A 20,222-nucleotide genomic window follows, 5' to 3' on the forward strand; every position below is an offset into this window, starting at 1 on the left:
GTCACAATGAGAATACAGAATACCTCAATAAAGAAACAAACCATAGGGGCACCTGGGTGGCTCAGTCGGTTAAGTGTCAGACTCTTTTTTTTTAAGTTTTTTTTCCTTAATGTTTCTTTTTAAGAGAGAGACAGACAGAGTGTGTGAGCAGGGGAGGGGCAGAGAGAGAGGGAGACACAGAATCCAGGGCAGTCTCCAGGCTCCAAGCCGTCAGCACAGAGCCCAACGCGGGGCTCAAACTCACAGGCCGCCAAAGTCGGACACCTTGAACGACTGAGTCACCCAGGTGCCCCAGCATCTGACTCTTGGCTTTGGCTCAGGTCATGATCTCGTGCTTTGTGGGTTTGAGTCCTACATACAACTCCAAACTGACCATAGGGAGCCTGCTTGGGATTCTCTCTCCCTCTCTCTCTGCCCCTCCCCTGCTCATGCTCGCTCTCAAAATAAAATAAAAAATAAAAAAAAATTAAAGTTAAAAAAAAAAAAAAGAAAGAAACAGAAACTATAAAAAAGAAGCTGAAAGAACCATATACTTGTAAAGGGTGAATTATATGATGTGCAAAATATGCCAATAAAGGCATTTTAAAAAAAAAAAAAGTAGATCTGGACTGAACTATACAGAATCTGAAATTTTAAAAATCAGAGTGGGCCTAACGTCTGAATGGAAATATCAGACAAAGCATAAGTGAATTTAAAGATGAGAGGAATAAAAGTACCCAATATGAAGAACAGGGAGGGGGGAAAAAAAGACCTAAAGAAAACCTGAAAATGAGATTAAAAAAACAATTCTACTTACAATATCATTACAAGCAAAACTTAAAACTTATACTCTGAAAACTACAAAAATCCTGGTGAAAGAAATTAAAGATCTAGGTAAATGAAAAAACATTCCATGTTCATGGATCATAACACAATTACTATCGTTAAGACTGTAATACTTCCCAAACTGATACAGAGTCACAATTCCTATCAAAATGCCAGCTGACTTTTCTGGAGACACCGAAAAACTGATCCCAAAATTCATATGGAACCAGAAACATCCATAACAATCCTGAAAAAGAAAACAAAACAAAACAAACTGGAGGCTCAAGCTTCTTGATTTTAACACTTATCACAAAGCCAAAGTAACCAGGACAATGAGATACTGGCATAAAGATAGACATCAGTGGAACAGAACTGAGAGTCCAGAAATAAAACTATAGTTCTATGGCCAATTGGTTTTCAACAATGGTGCCAACATCATTAAGTTCTTTTCAAAAAAGGTGTTGACACAACAGGTTAACTACATGCAAAATAATGAAGTTAAACCCTTAACCTCACAACACCACAAAAATTAACTCAAAATGGGTCAAATACATGATAATATAAGAGCCAAAGCTCTAAAACTCTTAGAAAAAAACACAGGAGTAAATAACCTTAGATTTGGCAATAGCTTCTTAGACATGACATCAAAAATTTGAAAAAAAAAAAAAAAGAAAAAGATAAGATGCACTTCATCAAAATTATTAACTTTTGTGCTTCAAAGGCTATCATCTAGAAAGTAAAAAGAGAACTCGGAATGGGAGGATATGTTTGTAAGTCACCAATAGGAGATTTGTACTTAGAATATATAAAGAACTCTTACAACTCAATAATAAAAGACAAGTATCTCATTTAAAAAATAGGCAAAGGATGTGAATAGACAGTTCAAAGAAGATACACAGTCAATAAACACATGAAAAGATGTTCAATGTCATGAATCATCAGGAACATGCAAGTCAAAACTATAAGATATCACTTCACATTCACTAACTAGTATGGTTATAATCAGTCAGTTAAGAACAAGTGTTGGCAAGGACACGGAGAAATCAAAATCCTCATATACTGCTGATGGAATGTAAAGTGGTAGAGCAAGTTTAGAAAACAGTCTGGCATTTCCTCATATGGTAAAACATAGTTACCACATGATCAAGCAATTGCACTCTTGGGTAGCCATACAGGAGAAAGGAAAACACGTCCATACAAAAACTTTTACAGTAAACCCCCGGATTGCGAGTAACTTGTTCTGTGAGTATTCTGCAAGACAAGCAAACATTTCTTATAAATTTTAACTTGATAAATGAGCAATGTCTTGCAATGCTAGTAGTACATGACACTGAACATCACATGATCACAAATGAGCCAAAGGTGTTCTCTGTTCTCTCTCTCTCTCTGCAGGATTGTGGGTGATGGCCTCCCACTCTTGGATGCTCAGTCTCAGGCTGCGGTGTTTGGCAGAAATCAGCGGGTGCAAGCCCTATGTCAGGCTCTGTGCTGACAGTTCGGAGCCTGGAGCCTGCTTAGGATTCTGTATCTCCCTGTCTCTCTGCCCCTCCCCCACTCATGCTCTGTCTCTCTTTAAAAATAAACATTGAAAAAAAATAAAAAAGAAATAAAGAAGAGAGTAGCTTAACACTACATCACAATGCCTATGTCATTCACCTTTCTTCATCTCATCAAACAGGCATTTTATCATCTCATATCATCACAAGAAGGTGAAGTACAATACAGTAAGATATTTCAAGAGAGATTTCTATAACCTTTATTAAAGTATACTGTTATAATACTTCTATTATTAGATATTGTTGTCAACCTCTTACTGTGCTTAATTCATAAACTAAACTTTATCATAGCTTTGTATATAGAAGAAAAAATGGTATATACAGAGTTTGGTAATATCTACGTTTTCAGGCATCCACTGGAGTCTTGGAATGTATCCTTTATGGATAAGACTACTGTGTAAAGTTCCAGTTTTGAAACACAGAAAGAGTTCTGAAGATCAGCTGCACAACAGTGTAAATGTACTTAATATTATTGAATTATACATTTAAAAATAGTTAAGATGTAAATTTTGTTATCTATAGTCTACCACAATTAAAAAACTGACACATCCTATAACAGGAATAAAAACTATAGAGGGAATCAAAATGAAGTACTTTTACTACAAAACGGATAAACCTTGGAAACATTCTGCTAAGAAGCCAGTTGCAAAAGACCGTATTTTAGATGATTCCATTGATAAGAACTGTCCAGGATAGGCAAATCTAGAGAGACAGAAAGATGCTTAGGGCCCAGAAAGGGAGGGAAGAAAGAAGGGTGTAGGAGGTTGATAGCCAAAGGATACAGGGTTTCTTCTTGAGATAAGGAAAATACTCTAAAACTGACTGCACATATCTATGAATATACTAAACACCACTGAACTGTATGCTTTAAAAATGAGTGAATTGTATGGTATGTGAATTATGTCTCAACAAAGCTATTTTTTTAAAAATTTAAGGCTGCTCTACCTGGAGAGAAAAACACTAGGCATCCAAAAGCGAAGACTGCTGGATCACAAGTCCATGACACACAGAAGTCCAAAATCAGTCCTCTCATTTCAGGAAAGTCCTACTGCAGAAAGTAACCCACACAACTGCAAAGGAAAATCAGACTAGCACCTATACAAATCATGTATGTGTCCTTCATATATGAGGAAACAAACAGATGAGACATTTAAAGAAAATCTAATTAGAGGATTTTAAATGAGCACTGTTGAGCATACTGTGACTTATCATCATTAAAATCCAAGTTCCCCCAAAACTGGGGTTCCCAATCCTGGTTACATATCAGAGTCACCTGTGTAGTTTTTTCTTTTAAATACAAAGACCTAGAGCTCTCCACAGACCTATTAAATCAGAATTTCTAAGATAAGACCAAACACGTATTTTTTTAAGTGACAGGGGGACACTGACTTTTACTCCTGGATAAGGACCAATGATCTCTGATATGATGACAATAGTAAAATTAGTAAGCTTACTGTTGAGAGAGAACTTTTTTCAAATTGGAAAGTTTTTGAAATGACTTCTACCTCCCACATTAGAAAAACTATGCTTTTCTGGAACTTAACCAAATTCTCCTTTTAATTCTCTCCAAAAATAATTAAACTACAATTGACCCTTGAACAACACACAAGGGTTAGGGACACCAATCCCCCAAGCAGTTAAAAATCTGTGTAACTTCTGAGTCCCCAAAAACTTAACTACTAATAGTCTCCTGTTGATCAGAAACCTCACCAATAACATAAACAATCGATGAACATGTATTTATATATTATACACTACATATTCTTACAATAAGCTAGAGAAAAGAAAAGTGTTATTAAGAAAATCATAAGGAGGGGTGCCTGGGTGGCTCAGTAGGTTGGGCCTCTGACCTTGGCTCAGGCCATGATCTAGCCATTCCACAGTTTGAGCCCTGGGTCAGGCTCCTAAGAGCTGGAAGCCTAGAATCTGTTTCAGATTCTGTATCCCCCTCTCTCCCTCTGCCCCTCCCCAATTCATGCTCGCTCTCTCTCTCTCTCTCTCTCTCAAAAATAAAATAAACCTTAAAAAAAATTAAAAATTAAAAGTCATAAGGAAAACATAATTACAGTACTGTACTATATTTATCAAAGAAAAAAACACATATAAGTGTACCCACACATTTCAAAAACCTATGTTGTTCTGAGGTCAACCAAAGATCTTTCAACAGAAACCATACTGGGGTGCCTTGGTGACTCAGTTGAGTGTCTGACGCTTGACTTTGGCTCAGGTCATGATCTTGCAGTCTGTGGGATTGAGCCCCCAGTCAAATCCCTGCTTGGGATTCTCTCTCTCCTTCTCTCTGCCCCTTTCCTGCTCCTTCTCTCAAAATAAATAAACTTTAAAAAAAAAAAAAAAAAAAGAAGAAGGAAGAAAGAAACCATATTAAGAGTTAATAGGTATTTGTCTTTTTTTTTAATGTTTATTTATTTTTGAGAGACAGAGCAGGGGAGGAGCAGAGAGAGAGGGAGACACAGAATCTTAAGCAGGCTCCAGGCTCTGAGGTGTCAGCACAGAGCCTGATGTGGGGCTCAAGCTCAAGGACCACGAGATCATGACCTGAGCTGAAGTCGGACGCTTAACCGACTGAGCCACCCAGGCGCCCTGTTTGCCTTTTTTTTTTTTAAGAGGAACAAGTGAAGATCACTTCATTAACTTAGCTAGACAGATATGCTTTGAGTAATAACTAATTTTATTAGCAACAAAACCTGTTCTCTTTTGGTCTTAGGCAAAAGAGCAACTTATTTACTTACAGAAATCCATCAAAAACATCAAGGTTTTTTCCACTCAAAGCATGAATCCTGAATGGCCAAAACATTATTTTACATCCCAGATGGATTCTATAAGTTTAAAGATAATGGGACAAGGACCTACCCAACATTTATTTTTCATTTTTAGTGTTTGCTTTGGTCACCAGCATGAGTAGATCCAATTATTTAAAATTTAAAACACATGATAAAAAAGATAAAAAAGAAAAAAAAGAAAACTGTCATACAGTCTCCCAAATGTCCAGAATTGTGAAAACAGCATCACAATCTGTACTAATCCAGGCTTTTAAAATCTACTCAACTGGGAGAACCTGGGTGGCTCAGTCAGTTTTAACCATCTTGAGTTCGGCTCTGGTCATGATCTCATGGTTCATGAATGTGAGCCCCATGTTGGGGTCTGCGCTGACAGCACGGGGCCTGCTAGAGACTCTCTCTCTCTTCTTCCCTCTCTCCTTCTCTCAAAATAAATAAACTCGAAAGAAAAAAATCTATTCAACTGAGGCTCTTGGGTCACACTTTATAATTTCTCTAATACATAATAAAATGCCTGTTCAAATACTAGTATGTATATATTTTTTTTTAATTTTTTTTTTAATTTTTTTTTTTTAACGTTTTATTTATTTTCGAGACAGAGAGAGACAGAGCATGAACGGGGAAGGGGCAGAGAGAGAGGGAGACACAGAATCGGAAGCAGGCTCCAGGCTCTGAGCCATCAGCCCAGAGCCCGACACGGGGCTCGAACTCACGGACCGCGAGATCATGACCTGAGCTGAAGTCGGACGCTTAACCGACTGAGCCACCCAGGCGCCCCTACTAGTATGTATATATTAACAATGCACAGATATAGTACAAAGTCACTGAAAAGAAAATATTCATATGGTACATTAGATCCAAATATTTTTGGTTATCTTCTCCACCCACAGGGCCTCCACCTCCCCAACTGCAAACTTCAGTCAATTTACATTTTGTAACATCTATGTTGATTTTGCATGGGTGATATACAGCATGCCAAGTAATAAATTAGTCTGAACACACACATTTCAGATTTTCTTCTATCGGACTACTACATACCTGATTTTTCATCTTGTACTTCAAATTCTGCACCAGCAGATCCCAAAAGTGATGCCCCATGCTGTAACAATCTACATATATCAAATCTGTCAAAATTCAAGCGATCTGTAGCAGGTGAATCTTCCATAGCACTTTCTGAAGTAGATTCTAAATGAGGTTGAAAAATATTTAATTTGATTATAAAGTCAAAGTATAGAATGAAAGAAAACAGCATCATGTGGGGTGGTTGGGTAACATTTTAAGACAAGTAAAAGGGAGAATTAAGTAGAAAAGCTACTGTGGATTTACTTATGATCAGCTCTTATTTACGAATAAACTATTTAGTTGGAGCCCCCCCACTTCTACAAACTATCAGAATGCCAGTGGGTGTAGGTATAGCTGTTTTTGACTACAAAAGCACATTATATGAAGAAATGCATCCCATATTGAAAAACGTATGCTAAATGCCATACTGTCTCCATTTACTGTTTAACAGTTTGAAAATACCAACGTAATAGCCTGAGTTCATTATAGTGCAAAATTGGAAGACAAACATATTCACATACTATATTCATATATAATAAGCTAATAAGCATCATTCCTCCCTATACCTGAGGAATATCTATGACACAAAGCAAACTATTCATTCAATAGGTCTCCTCATAATATGAGCAAATTATAATCTCCTGGTAAATTGCAAAAATCATACATCCATCTGAGGCCTAAAAGTATCCGTAAAATGTTTTGTATTCCTCCCAAAAAAAGGTTATGCCATGATGAATTTGAAAATCTATTGTAACTGTTCACTGACTTAATAATTTACCTAGCAGGTATTTGCATATAATTCATCTATTAAACAAAGCCTAATTGCTTTAAATTTTCCAGTGATGATAAGCAACCTTACCATAAATTTTAATGCTGGTGTAACTAATTTATTATTTTATAAAAAGAATCTGAGTTCTAATATCTCTATATACCAAAATAAGCATGGAAATAAGCTGAAAAAGAGGAAGCTCTTTTCTAGAACAAGTTATAACTTCTGGTCATGTATTTCATTTGATGAGGGAAGACTAATATAATCATTCAAAATAACAGGTGCTAGATAATTAAAGCAAAAATTTTAGACAAGCTAAAATGTATAATAAAAGTGAAGTTATCAAAGTGACTTGAAAATTAAAACAGGTTGCACCATATTCTCAATTAAAATGTACACCTTTACAATTTTTTTTTATGAAATTTATTGTCAAATTGGTTTCCATACCACCCAGTGCTCATCCCAACAGATGCCCTCGCCAATACCCATCACCCACCCTCCATTCCCTCCCACCCCCATCAACCCTCAGATTATTCTGTTTTTTAAGAGTCTCTTATGGTTTGGCTCCCTCCCTCTCTAACCCTTTTTTTTTTCCTTCCCCACCCCCACGGTCTTCTGGTAAGTTTCTCAGGATCCACATAAGAGTGAAAACATATGGTACCTGTCTCTGTATGATTTATTTCACTTAGCATAACACTCTCCAGTTCCATCCATGTTGCTACAAAGGGCCATATTTCATTCTTCTCATTGCCAAGTAGTATTCCATTGTATATATAAACCACATCTTTATCCATTTGTCAGCTGATGGACATTGAGGCTCTTTCCATAATTTGGCTATTGTTAAAAGTGCTGCTATAAACATTGGGGTACAAGTGCCCCTATGCATCAGCACTCCTGTATCCCTTGGGTAAATTCCTAGCAGTGCTATTGCTGGGTCATAGGGTAGATCTATTTTTAATTTTTTGAGGAACCTCCACACTGTTTTCAGAGTGTCTGCACCAGTTTGTATTCCCACCAACAGTGCAAGAGGGTTCCCGTTTCTCCACATCCTCTCCAGCATCTATAGTCTCCTGATTTGTTCATTTTGGCCACTCTGACTGGCGTGAGGTGATATCTGAGTGTGGTTTTGATTTGTATTTCCCTGATGAGGAGCGACGTTGAGCATCTTTTCATGTGCCTGTTGGCCATCCGGATGTCTTCTTTAGAGAAGTGTCTATTCATGTTTTCTGCCCATTTCTTCACTGGATTATTTGTTTTTCGGGTGTGGAGTTTGGTGAGTTCTTTATAGATTTTGGATACTAGCCCTTTGTCCAATATGTCATTTGCAAATATCTTTTCCCATTCCGTTGGTTGCCTTTTAGTTTTGTTGATTGTTTCCTTTGAAGTGCAGAAGCTTTTTATCTTCATGAGGTCTCAATAGTTCATTTTTGCTTTTAATTCCCTTGCCTGTGGAGATGTGTCAAGTAACAAATTTCTGTGGCTGAGGTCAGAGAGGTTTTTTCCTGCTTTCTCCTCTAGGGTCTTGATGGTTTTCTGTCTCACATGCAGGTCCTTTATCCATTTTGAGTTTATTTTTGTGAATGGTGTAAGAAAGTGGTCTAGTTTCAATCTTCTGCATGTTGCTGTCCAGTTCTCCCAGCACCATTTGTTAAAGAGACGGTCTTTTTTCCATTGGATGTTCTTTCCTGCTTTGTCAAAGATTAGTTGGCCATACTTTTGTGGGTCCAATTCTGGAGTCTCTATTCTATTCCATTGGTCTATGTGTCTATTTTTGTGCCATACAAATTTTTTAAAGCATACATTCATTTTTAACTATCATTGCAGTCAGAAAAATAATTTCCACTACAAGATATCTAAAGGACACATAAGAAATTAAAGACTCCTCCAAATATCCATATATAACTGTGCTTAAATTTAAAAAATAATTACACTATTCTCCCAGTAACAAGAGAAAACACTTTCAAATATTTACACTGCACTGATTTAGTTTCCTTTTTTTTTTAAGGACATAAATTCGTTGAGGGAAGCAATAATCTCCATAAATCAAGCATAGAATTAATAATTTAAAAAATATATATGAAAATATAATTTATCTAATATCTTAAAGCATGGTGAAAATCACCTTATTCAATGTCATTTCCCGACAAAGCTGTACCTGAAAATTAAGGCTTTAAATTAAAACTGTAATTTTTAAAATATAAAATGTATAGTATAATTAATTCTACAGTTAGATTTTTATTGCAAACTACTTTTACCACTTAAAAGCACCTTGTCTGGTTCTTGGTATTGGATTCCACTCAGGTACATTTTTCACTATAGCTTCAACAGCCTGTCCTGCTGCAATGCGGGTATCCCAATTTGTACTCCTTAAATATATCAACACCTTAAAAAATTAAAAGATACAACAGTTACTCCAAAAAATATTGTTTGTTCAAGGTAGTCAGAACAGAGAAATACAAATTTACTTGTTGTTAATTTATAGTTTAGTACTTGGGCTTTATATATAAATTATAGATATATATGTGAATACATATAAATACATACACCTTGGAATTACTGTTTACAAGATTCTATCATTCACAGGAAATATCACTACACCTTAAAAAAGGGAAACAGGAAACTTTTATTTAAAAAATACTTAAGTGTTGGGGCACCTGGGTGGCTCAGTCGGTTAAGCATCCGACTTCAGCTCAAGTCATGATCTTGCAGTTTGTGAGTGCGAGCCCCGCATTGGGCTCTGGGCTGGAAGCTCAGAGCCTGGAGCCGGCTTCGGATTCTGTGTCTCCCTCCCTCTCTGCCCCTCCCCCGCTCACACTCCGTGTCTCTCTCAAAAATAAACATTAAAAAAAATAAATACTTAAGTGCATTTAAAAAATAACCTAGCTTTTAACATACTAAAAAGTACAATGTGTATTTTCATGACGTCCCATTACTTATTGCAAAGAGTTAAAAAACTAGTATAAAGAATAAGGGAGCCTGGGTAGCTCAGTCAATTAAGCATCTGACTCGATTTCAGCTCAGGTCATGATCTCACTGTTTGTAGGATGGAGCCCCATGTCAGGCTCTGCTCTGACAGAGCCTCCTTGAGATTCTCTCCCTCTCTCTCTGACCCTCCCCTGCTCATGCTCTCTGCCTCTCTCTCACAATAAACATTTTTTAAAAACTAGCAGAAAGAATAAATGAGTTCAGCAAGATTGGAAGTTATAAAATCAATATACAAAAATTAATTGTGGGATGCCAGTGTAGCTCAGTCAGTTGAGCTTCCAACGTTTGATTTTGGCTCCTCAGGTCATGATCTCATACAGGTCACAATGTCACACTTCCTAGATCAAGCCCGGGGTCTGGAGTGTCTGGCTCTGGGGTGACAGCTCCAAGCCTGCTTGGGATTCTCTAGCTCCTTATCTTTCTGCCCCTCCCCCACTAGCGAGGGCATACACTCTGTCTCTCAAAGTAAATAAACATTAAAAAAATGAATTGTATTGTAATACACTTTCAATAAACAACTTGAAAATAAAAATTTTTAAATCACATTTTTTTTTAACATTTATTTATTTTTGAGACAGAGAGAGACAGAGCATGAACGAGGGAGGGTCAGAGAGAGAGAGGGAGACACAGAATCCGAAACAGGCTCCAGGCTCTGAGCTGTCAGCACAGAGCCCAACGCGGGGCTTGAACTCACGAACCGCGAGATCATGACCTGAGCCGAAGTTGGACGCTTAACCGACTGAGCCACCCAGGCGCCCCTGTTTTTTTTTTTTTTTTTTTTTAAAGAGAGAGTCTACCCGCACAAACTGGGGAGGGGCAGAGGGAGAGAGAAACTTAAGCAGGCTTCAGACTGAGCACGGAGCCCTGTTGGGGCTGTAGAGATCCCACAACCGTGAGATCATGCATGACCTGAGCCAAAATCAACAGTTGGACACTCAACTGACTGAGCCACGCAGGCCCATAAAAATAATAATAGCATCAAAAAGTATAAAATACTTAAAAATAAACTTAATCCTCAGATCAGTTTTCTAGGTGTGCAGGATGGTTTAGTGTTGGTCTGGCTGTATTTCATGGACACGAGACACACAAAAAACTTCCATGCTGTTCCGCCATCTTGGCTCCCTCCTTAAAAATAAACTTAAAATGCAAGACTCGTATACCGAACATTACCAAAAAATTCAAAATAGCATCAAAAGAAATTAAATAAAATCTAAATACAGTCAACAGAAAAACACCTCATGTTCATGGATATAAAGATTTAATACTGTTGGGGCGCATGGGTGGCTCAGCTGGTTAAGCATCTGGCTCTTGACTGAAGTTCAGGTCATGATCTCATGGTTCATGAGTTCGAGCCCCACATCAAGGTTGACAACGCAGAGCCTGTTTGGGCTTCTCTTCCTCTCTCTCTGCCCCTACCTGGCTCATGAACACACATGCTCTCTCAAAATAAATAAACTTTAAAAAAAAGAAAAAGATTTAATATTGTTAAGATAGTAATACTCCCTAAATTGATCTACTTATTCAACAAAATTCCTATCAAAATCCCAGCTGATATTTTTGCAGAAATGGGCAAGTTGATCCTAAAATTTATATGGAAATGCAAGGGACCCAGAATCACCAAAACAATCTTGAAAAAGAATAATAAAGTTGGTATATTCATACTTCTTGATCTCAAAACTTGCTACAAAGTGGTAGTAATCAAGACAGTGTGGTACTGGCAAAAGAACAGGTACACAGATCAATGGAAAAGAACTGAGAGTCTAAAAATAAAATTGTGTCTATGGTCAACTGACTTTTAAGAAGAATGCCAAGACAATACAATGGAGAAAGAATAGTTTTTTCCACAAATGGTGCTGGGGCAATAAAATGATGACTGTGAACACCTACCTTATCCCATACACAAAAATTAACTCAAAATGAGCCATAAACCTAAAAATAACAGCTAAAACTATACAATTCTTAGAAGAAAACACAGAGGTAAACCTTTGGGACCTTGGATCAGGCAAGATTTCTTAGATTGATCCCAAAAGCACAGAGATATGGAAAAAAAAAGGATAAATATGACTTCATCAATCTTAGTAACTTTTGTACTTCAAAGGATACATTTAAGAAAGTGAAAACACACACACAAAAAAAAAAAAGAAAAAAAGAAAGAAAGAAAGAAAGAAAGAGAAAATACAACCACAGACTGGAAGAACATATTTGCAAATCAAATACCTGGTAAGGAGCTTGTATCCAAAATATATAAGGAACTCTTACAACTCAATATTAAAAGAACAAATATCCCACTTAAAAATGGGCAAAGGATCTAGGCAGTTCAGTCAGTTTATGGTCAATAAACACATAAAACAACATCACTGTCACCAGGAAAATGCAAGTCAAAACTATAATGACATATCATTTCACACTCACTAGTATGGAAATAATCAAAGTCAGTTAATAACAAGCACTGACCAGGATACAGAAAAATTAGATCTCTCATAAACTGCTGTTAGGAATGTAAAACTATGGAGCCAGTTTGGAAAACAGTCTGGCAGGTCCCCAGAAAGTTAAACGTAGTTACTATATGATCCAGCAATTCTATTTGCAGGTATATACCCAAAAGAAATGAAAACATACACCCACACAAAAACTTGTATGTGAATTTTCACAGTAGCATTATTCATCAAAGGCCAAAAAATGGAAACAACCCAAATGTCCATCAACTGATGGACAGATAAATAAGATGTGATAGATCCATATAATATATTCATATCATATCCATACAATGGAATATTATTTGACAACAAAAATGGGGAAAAAAGGAATGAAGTAATGAGACACACTTCAATATGAAAGAATCTTAAAAATATTATTTTAAATGAAAGAAACCAGTCATGTTTATATAAAATATTCAGAATAGGCAAATCTATAGGCAGAAAGCAGATGAGGTTGCCTAGGGATGGGTATGGGAGGAGTACTAGAGAATGACTGCTAATGGGCATGAGGTTTCTTTTGGGAGAAATAAAAATATTTTAAAATTAGATTGTGGTGATGATTGCACATATCTAAAATCATTGAGGGGGAACCTGGCTGGCTCAGTCAGTGGATCTTGTAGGTCTTGGAGTTGTAAGTTCGACCCCTACACTGAGTATAGAGATTACTTAAAAATAAAATCTTTTTTTTTTTTTTTTAACGTTTATTTATTTTTGAGACAGAGAGAGACACAGCATGAACGGGGGAGGGGCAGAGAGAGAGGGAGACACAGAATCGGAAGCAGGCTCCAGGCTCCGAGCCATCATCCCAGAGCCCGACACAGGGCTCGAACTCGCGGACCGCGAGATCGTGACCTGAGCCGAAGTCAGACACCTAACTGACTGAGCCACCCAGGCACCCCAAAAATAAAATCTTAAAAAAAGGTAAAATAATTGAATTGTGCACTTTACATGGGCAAATTGTATGGTATGTACATTATATTTCAGTAAGTTTAAAAAACAAAATCAAAAGGCAACAGGAAAACAATGAAGGGAGAAAAAAAGAGGATAGGAGGTGAGAAGGTACTAAAGACAAACTTTGCCTCTTTTGGAATTATTTGATGACAGCCAGCAAGCCGGGACCTAAGTTAAGAAGACCAGAACTCACCTGGAAGGCTGGAAACCTTTTCTCAGTTCAGCACAAATTAGTTTTGCTCACTGTTTCCAGTTTCAGCTCATTCAGTCCTCAATCTCTTCCCTTGGGATGAGAAGAAATGGGTATACCTCTCTATCCCCCTACCTTACACATGAGTATAATGCATCTAATATGCATTCTTCTCCAGGGACACCTGGATGGCTCAGTCAGTTAAGCATCTGACTCTTGATTTCAGCCCAGGTCATGATCTTGTGGTTTGTAAGATTGAGCCCTACATCGGGCTCTGTGATGACGGTGCAGAGCCTGCTTGGGATTCTCTCTGCCCCTCCCCTGCTTGCATACACACTCTCTTGCAAAATAAATACACATTTTAGAAATTAAAAAAAACAAAACAAAACAAAACATGCATCCTTCTCCATTCTGAGAACATGGAGCCTGTGGATGTCAAACCACTGTCTCTTCGTCTACATACTGTTTAGAAAGTATTGATAATATCTAACTGGGAAATATACCGGAAAAGACAGTCACTGTCAGCCCTCATGATAGGAACTATGTAGTACAGATTTGTACATTCACAACAGCTTAGAACTCCTACTCATATGAATCAAAGAGAGACAGATGAGAATGAAAGGAGGGGGTAATACCAGCAGGAAGAGAGTTATCTTGGGATTTCTAATGTCTGGGCTATTATATTGCTCTCCCACCCTCCTCCCTACCCAAGCTCCCCAATACACAAAGCGCTCCTGTTTTTATTCTGCATGCCAGAGAATTATTAAGCACGTGGAATGTATTGCTTACTATCATACAGGCACACTTCTACAAGTCCACAGAGTTCAATAAATACACAGCCATTGCTTAGGGAAAGAATACGGGCTAGGATTATGAAAACATTGATCCATCAAAGCAGAAAGCCTCCACTTTCAAAACAGGTGATAACTAAAAATGTAATGACAGAGGCTCCTGGATGGCTCAGTCGGTTAAACATCTGACTTCCGCTCAGGTCATGATCTCACAGTTTGCGAGTTCAAGCCTCGCGTCGGGCTCTGTGCTATTGGTTCGGAGCCTGGAGCCTGCTTCAAATTGTGTCTCTTTATCTCTCTGCCCCTCCCCTGCTCACACTCTGTCTCTGTCTCCCAAAAAATGAATAAACGTTAAAAAAAAATTTTTTTAAATGTAATGACAACTTGCTTCTCATATATTTCAATCATTTCCTATGAGTACTCAATCATCTGAAGACAACTATAATTACTAGCTGTTAAAAACAGGTTAGACCACTAATGAACTAGATTAACAACTTAGCTCATTACCAAACTGGGTCAGATTAAAATTTGTGCCACAGGCAAAAAGTTCTATGTTGTCAAATCCCTTAGACAATTAAACCTGATACAAAAAAAAAAAAAAGCCAAAATATTTTAAATCTTGTGACAAAAAGATGAAATTTAAAAAAATATTTGGAGACACAGTAAGATATTTAATGGACTCTGAAGACCACAAATGTGACTAAAATAAGACAATTTCTGGGGCACCTGGGTGGCTCCGTGGGTTAAGCATCCGACTTTGGCTCAGGTCATGATCTCACAGTTTGTGAGTTCGAGCCCTGCGATGGGCTCTGCACTGACAGCTTGGAGCCTGGAGCTGCTTCGGATTCTGTGTCTCCCTCTCTCTCTGCTCCTCCCCTGTGCCTACTCTGGGTCTCTCTCTCTGTCTCTCAACAATAAACATTAAAATTTTAAATAAGTAAATAAATAAAAATAAGACAATTTCTATCATTATATTCCTACCCACAGATAAACTTCTACAATAGCATTATACTAAATGGAAAAAAAAAAGGGGGGTTCTTACTTTAGATAAAAGATTATTTAGTTCATGGGGATGAAGCTTTACCACTTCTCCAAGTTGCTGTGCAGCAGCTTTTCTTGTAACTGGAGTAGTGCCAGTATCCAGTAAGATAAAAAGACGGTCAAGCCTAAAATAACAAAAATATAATGATTATTCTGAAACATGTTTCCTCATAGGTGTAAGCTTGAGTCAACAAATGTATTGAGCATTTATGAAAGAAGACCTATTCTAGGGTTGCAGGAGAAACCTCTACACTCAAGGAACTTGCAATTGGGGGTAGGGTGAGAAGGAAGGCAAGTACACAAATAATTAGAATACAGTGTACAATAACACATATTCCAGAAAAGAAATGCAAAGTGCTTTGAGTGGGAACAGAGGAAGTAAATACTATATATCCCCAACTGTATAATATTGAAAAGGCTTCATAAAAGAAATAGTATATGGGATGGACTTTCATAGGTCAGCCATGAAGGTCTTGGTGCAAGAAAGAGATGGGACTAGAGCTCTATTTTAGGAAGATTAATCTGGCAGCAGTGTGAAGCATGAAATGTAATGGAAGAAAACTTTTAGAGAATTTTAGTCTAAAAGAGCAGACCTAAACTACGATCATGACTAGAAGCCTAGAAAGAAGTTGGGAGAGACACTGCAGAGGCAAAACATACATAGTGTAATAAGAATGTCAAGGAAATGAAAGATTTCTCAGACTCTGGATCTTAGAAAATGAAGAGGTCACTTAAAAAAATGGGAACTAGTAGAGGAAATATTGTGGGAAATGATGACAAGCTTACTAGTGGCGGGGACAGGATAGCTACAAGAAACCAAAAAAGATAGTTGGAATAGAGATGTGAAATTCAGGAAAAATTGAGACTGCAGGTATATAGGTATATGAAGTCATGTGTGTAGAAGTGACAAATGTGGCAATAAACAAAATCTCTGAGGAAAGAGTTTCCAAAGGCATACAGCATACTGGCACAAATTCTAGAGTCACAACATCACAGTTCAAACTCCAGTTCTACCATTTAACCAATGACTAAAGCTTGGAATATCACAATGCCTTATACCTGGAACAGGTGAGGAGAAGTGGAACACTATGTTCTTGTGGTTTTGGGATACAGGAAAATCCTAAGGTTTTAGAAAGGAGAAAGGCCAAGTCACAAGTAATTACCACCAGCTGTCCACCTATCATATATAGGTCTAGCTTTCCTATCACACTACTAATCAGGCTCAGTAATGCAAAGTGAATGCCAGAGGTAATGAAAAGAGCCTCATACTTCATATAGGGAATAAATGGGTACTTTAAAAAAATACAGAGGATGGTAAAGTTATATCAACTGCCTAATCCTACACAAAGGGAAATTTAAAGAATACATTTTCAAATTTTATCTAATGAGAAAGAGAAAGCAAGTAAGGTCCCAAAGCTAACCATGAGCATTAAGCATCAATAAACTACAGTGAAGCTTGTATTTTACTTCTGGGATTACAGGTATTTTTCTTTCACAAAGAGCTAAAAAATTACACAACAAAGCTCTAAACGTCTTTTGTAAGATAAACCTATAAGGGGCAAATGAAATGGGCTGGATTGTTCTTTTCTTTTCTCTGGTAGTATTTATCAAACTAGCCAGTCACTAATAAGCACAAAATCATTATAACTAGTAAGAAATAGAACTAAAATCTTTTTCAGTCAAGAACAGTAAGGGTATGAAAAGTTTTCAACTGCTTCAGAACAAAACACTAAGAGGTAAGGTTCAAATTTATAGTTAAGGGAATATAGAAAGGACAAATTTCAAGAAAAATATGTGAGGTAATAAAAAAGCCAGTGATAACAAAGAAAAACAGAAACACAACACAGTTTTTGCTTCTGATACAATGAATGGCACACAGAGTGATCATAAAGAAACTAATTTTTGTAAGACACACAAAAATGAACTTACTTTATATATACACCATGTATGGACACAATCCACCTGCTGAGACAATTATTCTCCTCATTAATTCAAGGCTGTCTAAATACTTGCCTTTACCCATTTATTCATCAGGTTTTGCTACAGATTTGGTGAACAGTGACTCAGAAATAGTGGGACAAAAGAATAGGAGAAAAAAAAATTTTGACAACTGGTGTTATTTAAAAAATTCTATGACTGTCAGACCTAAATCCCTTCCCCATAAAATGATCTTCCCCCCATCCCACACATAACTCTCAGAATGCCCCTTAAGTTATTTTCATTTTTAAATCAAGTTGTGATATTAATGTTCATGAGAATCATCTCTGAGCCTCCACAACAAATACTTGCATGTTGCCATTACCATATGATTTTGTCAATGAAATTTGCAAAAAGAGATTTCAAACATCTATGAACAACTTTCTGTAGTTATCAAGACAAAAATTCATTTTAAATATTCTATATTAAGGAGTATCTGGCTAGCTTAGTTGGTAGGGCATGCGACTCTTGATCTCAGAGTTGTGAGTTAAAGCCTCACGTTAGGCATGGAACCTACTTAAAAAAAAAAAAAAATCTTTGTATATTATATGGTAGGCAAAATTATCAAAAATTAAGTTTTATTACAAAGAATGATTAGTCTTAGGTCAAATTTATGCTACTCTAAATGGACTTATATTTGTATATGCTGCATGTCTTTTTTGTAACAATACTGGGCTCTCTTATATGTATACAGTTCATGTAGATTCAAGACTTTCCTGTAGAAAACTGTGGTAAAATGGAAAACAAACTAGACTGAAAGTTAGGAGACCTTTAGAAGTCTTATTGCTGTCACATGTTGGAGGATTCAGGGAAATTTACTTCATTTAACCTCTTATTTTGGAGGGTAAAACTAGATAATTTAGGCATATTTTAGTTTCACATCACTGTGGGGTTTTTTTTCCCTTTTTTCTTATGTAACGTAATATTTGTCATATCTCTGACTTATTTGATGTGAAGTTCCTTAGACCTCACCTCTGGAAAGATTTCAACTACTTCATTAATTCTTTTTCCAGGATGGAGATTCTGCTTTTTATGACCAAAAGCAAAGCTGGCTGCAAAATGAACACTGTAAGGAAGTGACAATACTACCCTGTTTATAAAGTTAAAAGAAAATGGACAGATTGTAACATTTTCCCCCATCATTTCCACCTTCCTCAAGACGCCATTACCATTCCTCATTCCTTAAAAAAGGAATGCACTACTTCACTGAGTAGATCTCTAGGCTTTGTAACAAATCTCAAGTTCTCCTCACTACCTCTAAAGATTGCTCGTTACCCTCATCCTATTTCAAATGGAAAGACAGTCCTCACTTCTCTTTAAGGTTTAGATATTGTCCCACTGTTTCCTTGATATCATCCTCTTCTAGCTTCAATCATCCTTTCTCTAATACCTTAAATCACTGCCTTATTAATCTATTCCCTTCTAGCTTTAAATATGCAAAAGTGTGTCTCTAAAGAGAAAATAAACGGCTTGCTCCTCATCTCCTAGTTTACTTTTTCTTTTTTCCTGCCACGCATCACAAACAAGTGTTTAAAATCACTTCTTTTAGGGATGCCTGGGTGGCTCAGTCGGTTAAGCGTCCAGCTCTTGATTTTGGCTCAGGTCATGATCTCGCTTCAGGCTCTGCACTGACAGCATGGAACCTGCTTGGGATTCTCTCTCTGCCTCTCCCCTGCTTGCACGTGCTCTTTCTCTTTCTCACGCACTCGAAATAAGTAAATAAAACATTTTAAGAAATCATTTCTTTCCTCACTATGCACAATTTCATCCTTATCAGTCAAGTTTCTGTTCTTCTCTTCTACTAAAATAGCACACCTGATGGGTCACCAATAAACTTGTAAGCTCTAAATCCAATTTTTTTAAGCCCAATTTTCTTGACCTTTCTATAACATCTGATATCAGTAAGTACCCCATTTTTAAGACATTTTTCTTCCTGAGTTTTCACAACTTTATATTACCTTGTTTCCATCTGAATTCTCAATTTTTCCCCTGGTTTCCCTCTTATTGCTCTCCCATATTCAATCCTTAGCTCCTTACCCCACCAGTTTCTCCCTTAGGAAACTAGGTTATTTGTTTAAACTGTAACAAGGTACAAACAATCCCCAAAACTAGTCTATCTAGGCGCTCTAGTGCCACACTTCCAACTGCCTGGTGAGCATAACCCCCTCGTAACATGATCTTATTGCTAGATTTATAGTACTCTTAAAGTACTCTTTGATCAAATTACTACCTTACCCTAGAACTGTCAATGGCTCACCCTTACCTATCAGACAGTAATCAAAATCAAAAAAGTATCTCCCAAACATGGGCCTTTTTGGTTTCCACAATTTCGTCTATATCATTTCTTCCACTTGGAGTGTCTTTTTTTGGTTCAGTTCTTGAGCTAGCTACCACCCATCGAGACTTAAAATCCTTTACCCTTTTGAAACGATCTCAGACTACTGTATCACAGAGGTGAACTCCTGTAATCTACACAAATTCTCATCTTGAGTAGCCATTTTGGTATTTATTATGTTTTGTTTTATGGCACCTCTTACATTAATTTGTCACATGATGTCTTATGCTCGTTAGGCTTCACCTCCTTCAGTGATTCTTTTTGTCTCCCACAATACTTTGCATAGTGTCTCTGCAAAGTCTTTGCTTAGCATTCAAATATTTGCTTAGTTGGTATTTACTAAAATTAAAATTACAAAGAAAAGTACACATTTCTTAGGGCCAAGTTTAGGCACCATTTTTAAGCAAAAAAAAATTGTGTGCTAAAAAAAAAGGGGGGGGGGAGGTGGTGCTATATTAGAATTTTTTTTGCTTCCTTTGAGAAATA

At 37.0% G+C, this 20,222-nt stretch overlaps 1 protein-coding gene across 1 annotated transcript in view; it reads right to left on the bottom strand.

Annotated features, from left to right (window-relative positions):
• BTAF1 (B-TFIID TATA-box binding protein associated factor 1) overlaps window positions 1-20,222 on the bottom strand; it is a 119,003-nt gene that overhangs the window by 89,957 nt on the left and 8,824 nt on the right. Inside the window, exons 2-4 of the mRNA XM_060642039.3 lie at window positions 15,426-15,549; window positions 9,258-9,372; window positions 6,197-6,343 (exon numbers count right to left, since the gene is read on the bottom strand). Of these exons, the coding sequence (XP_060498022.1) occupies window positions 6,197-6,343; window positions 9,258-9,372; window positions 15,426-15,549 (386 nt within the window). The remainder of the gene's footprint in view (window positions 1-6,196; window positions 6,344-9,257; window positions 9,373-15,425; window positions 15,550-20,222) is intronic.

This window comes from Panthera onca, chromosome D2 (assembly GCF_046562875.1).
Source record: "Panthera onca isolate mPanOnc1 chromosome D2, mPanOnc1 haplotype 2, whole genome shotgun sequence".
NCBI lineage: Eukaryota > Metazoa > Chordata > Mammalia > Carnivora > Felidae > Panthera > Panthera onca.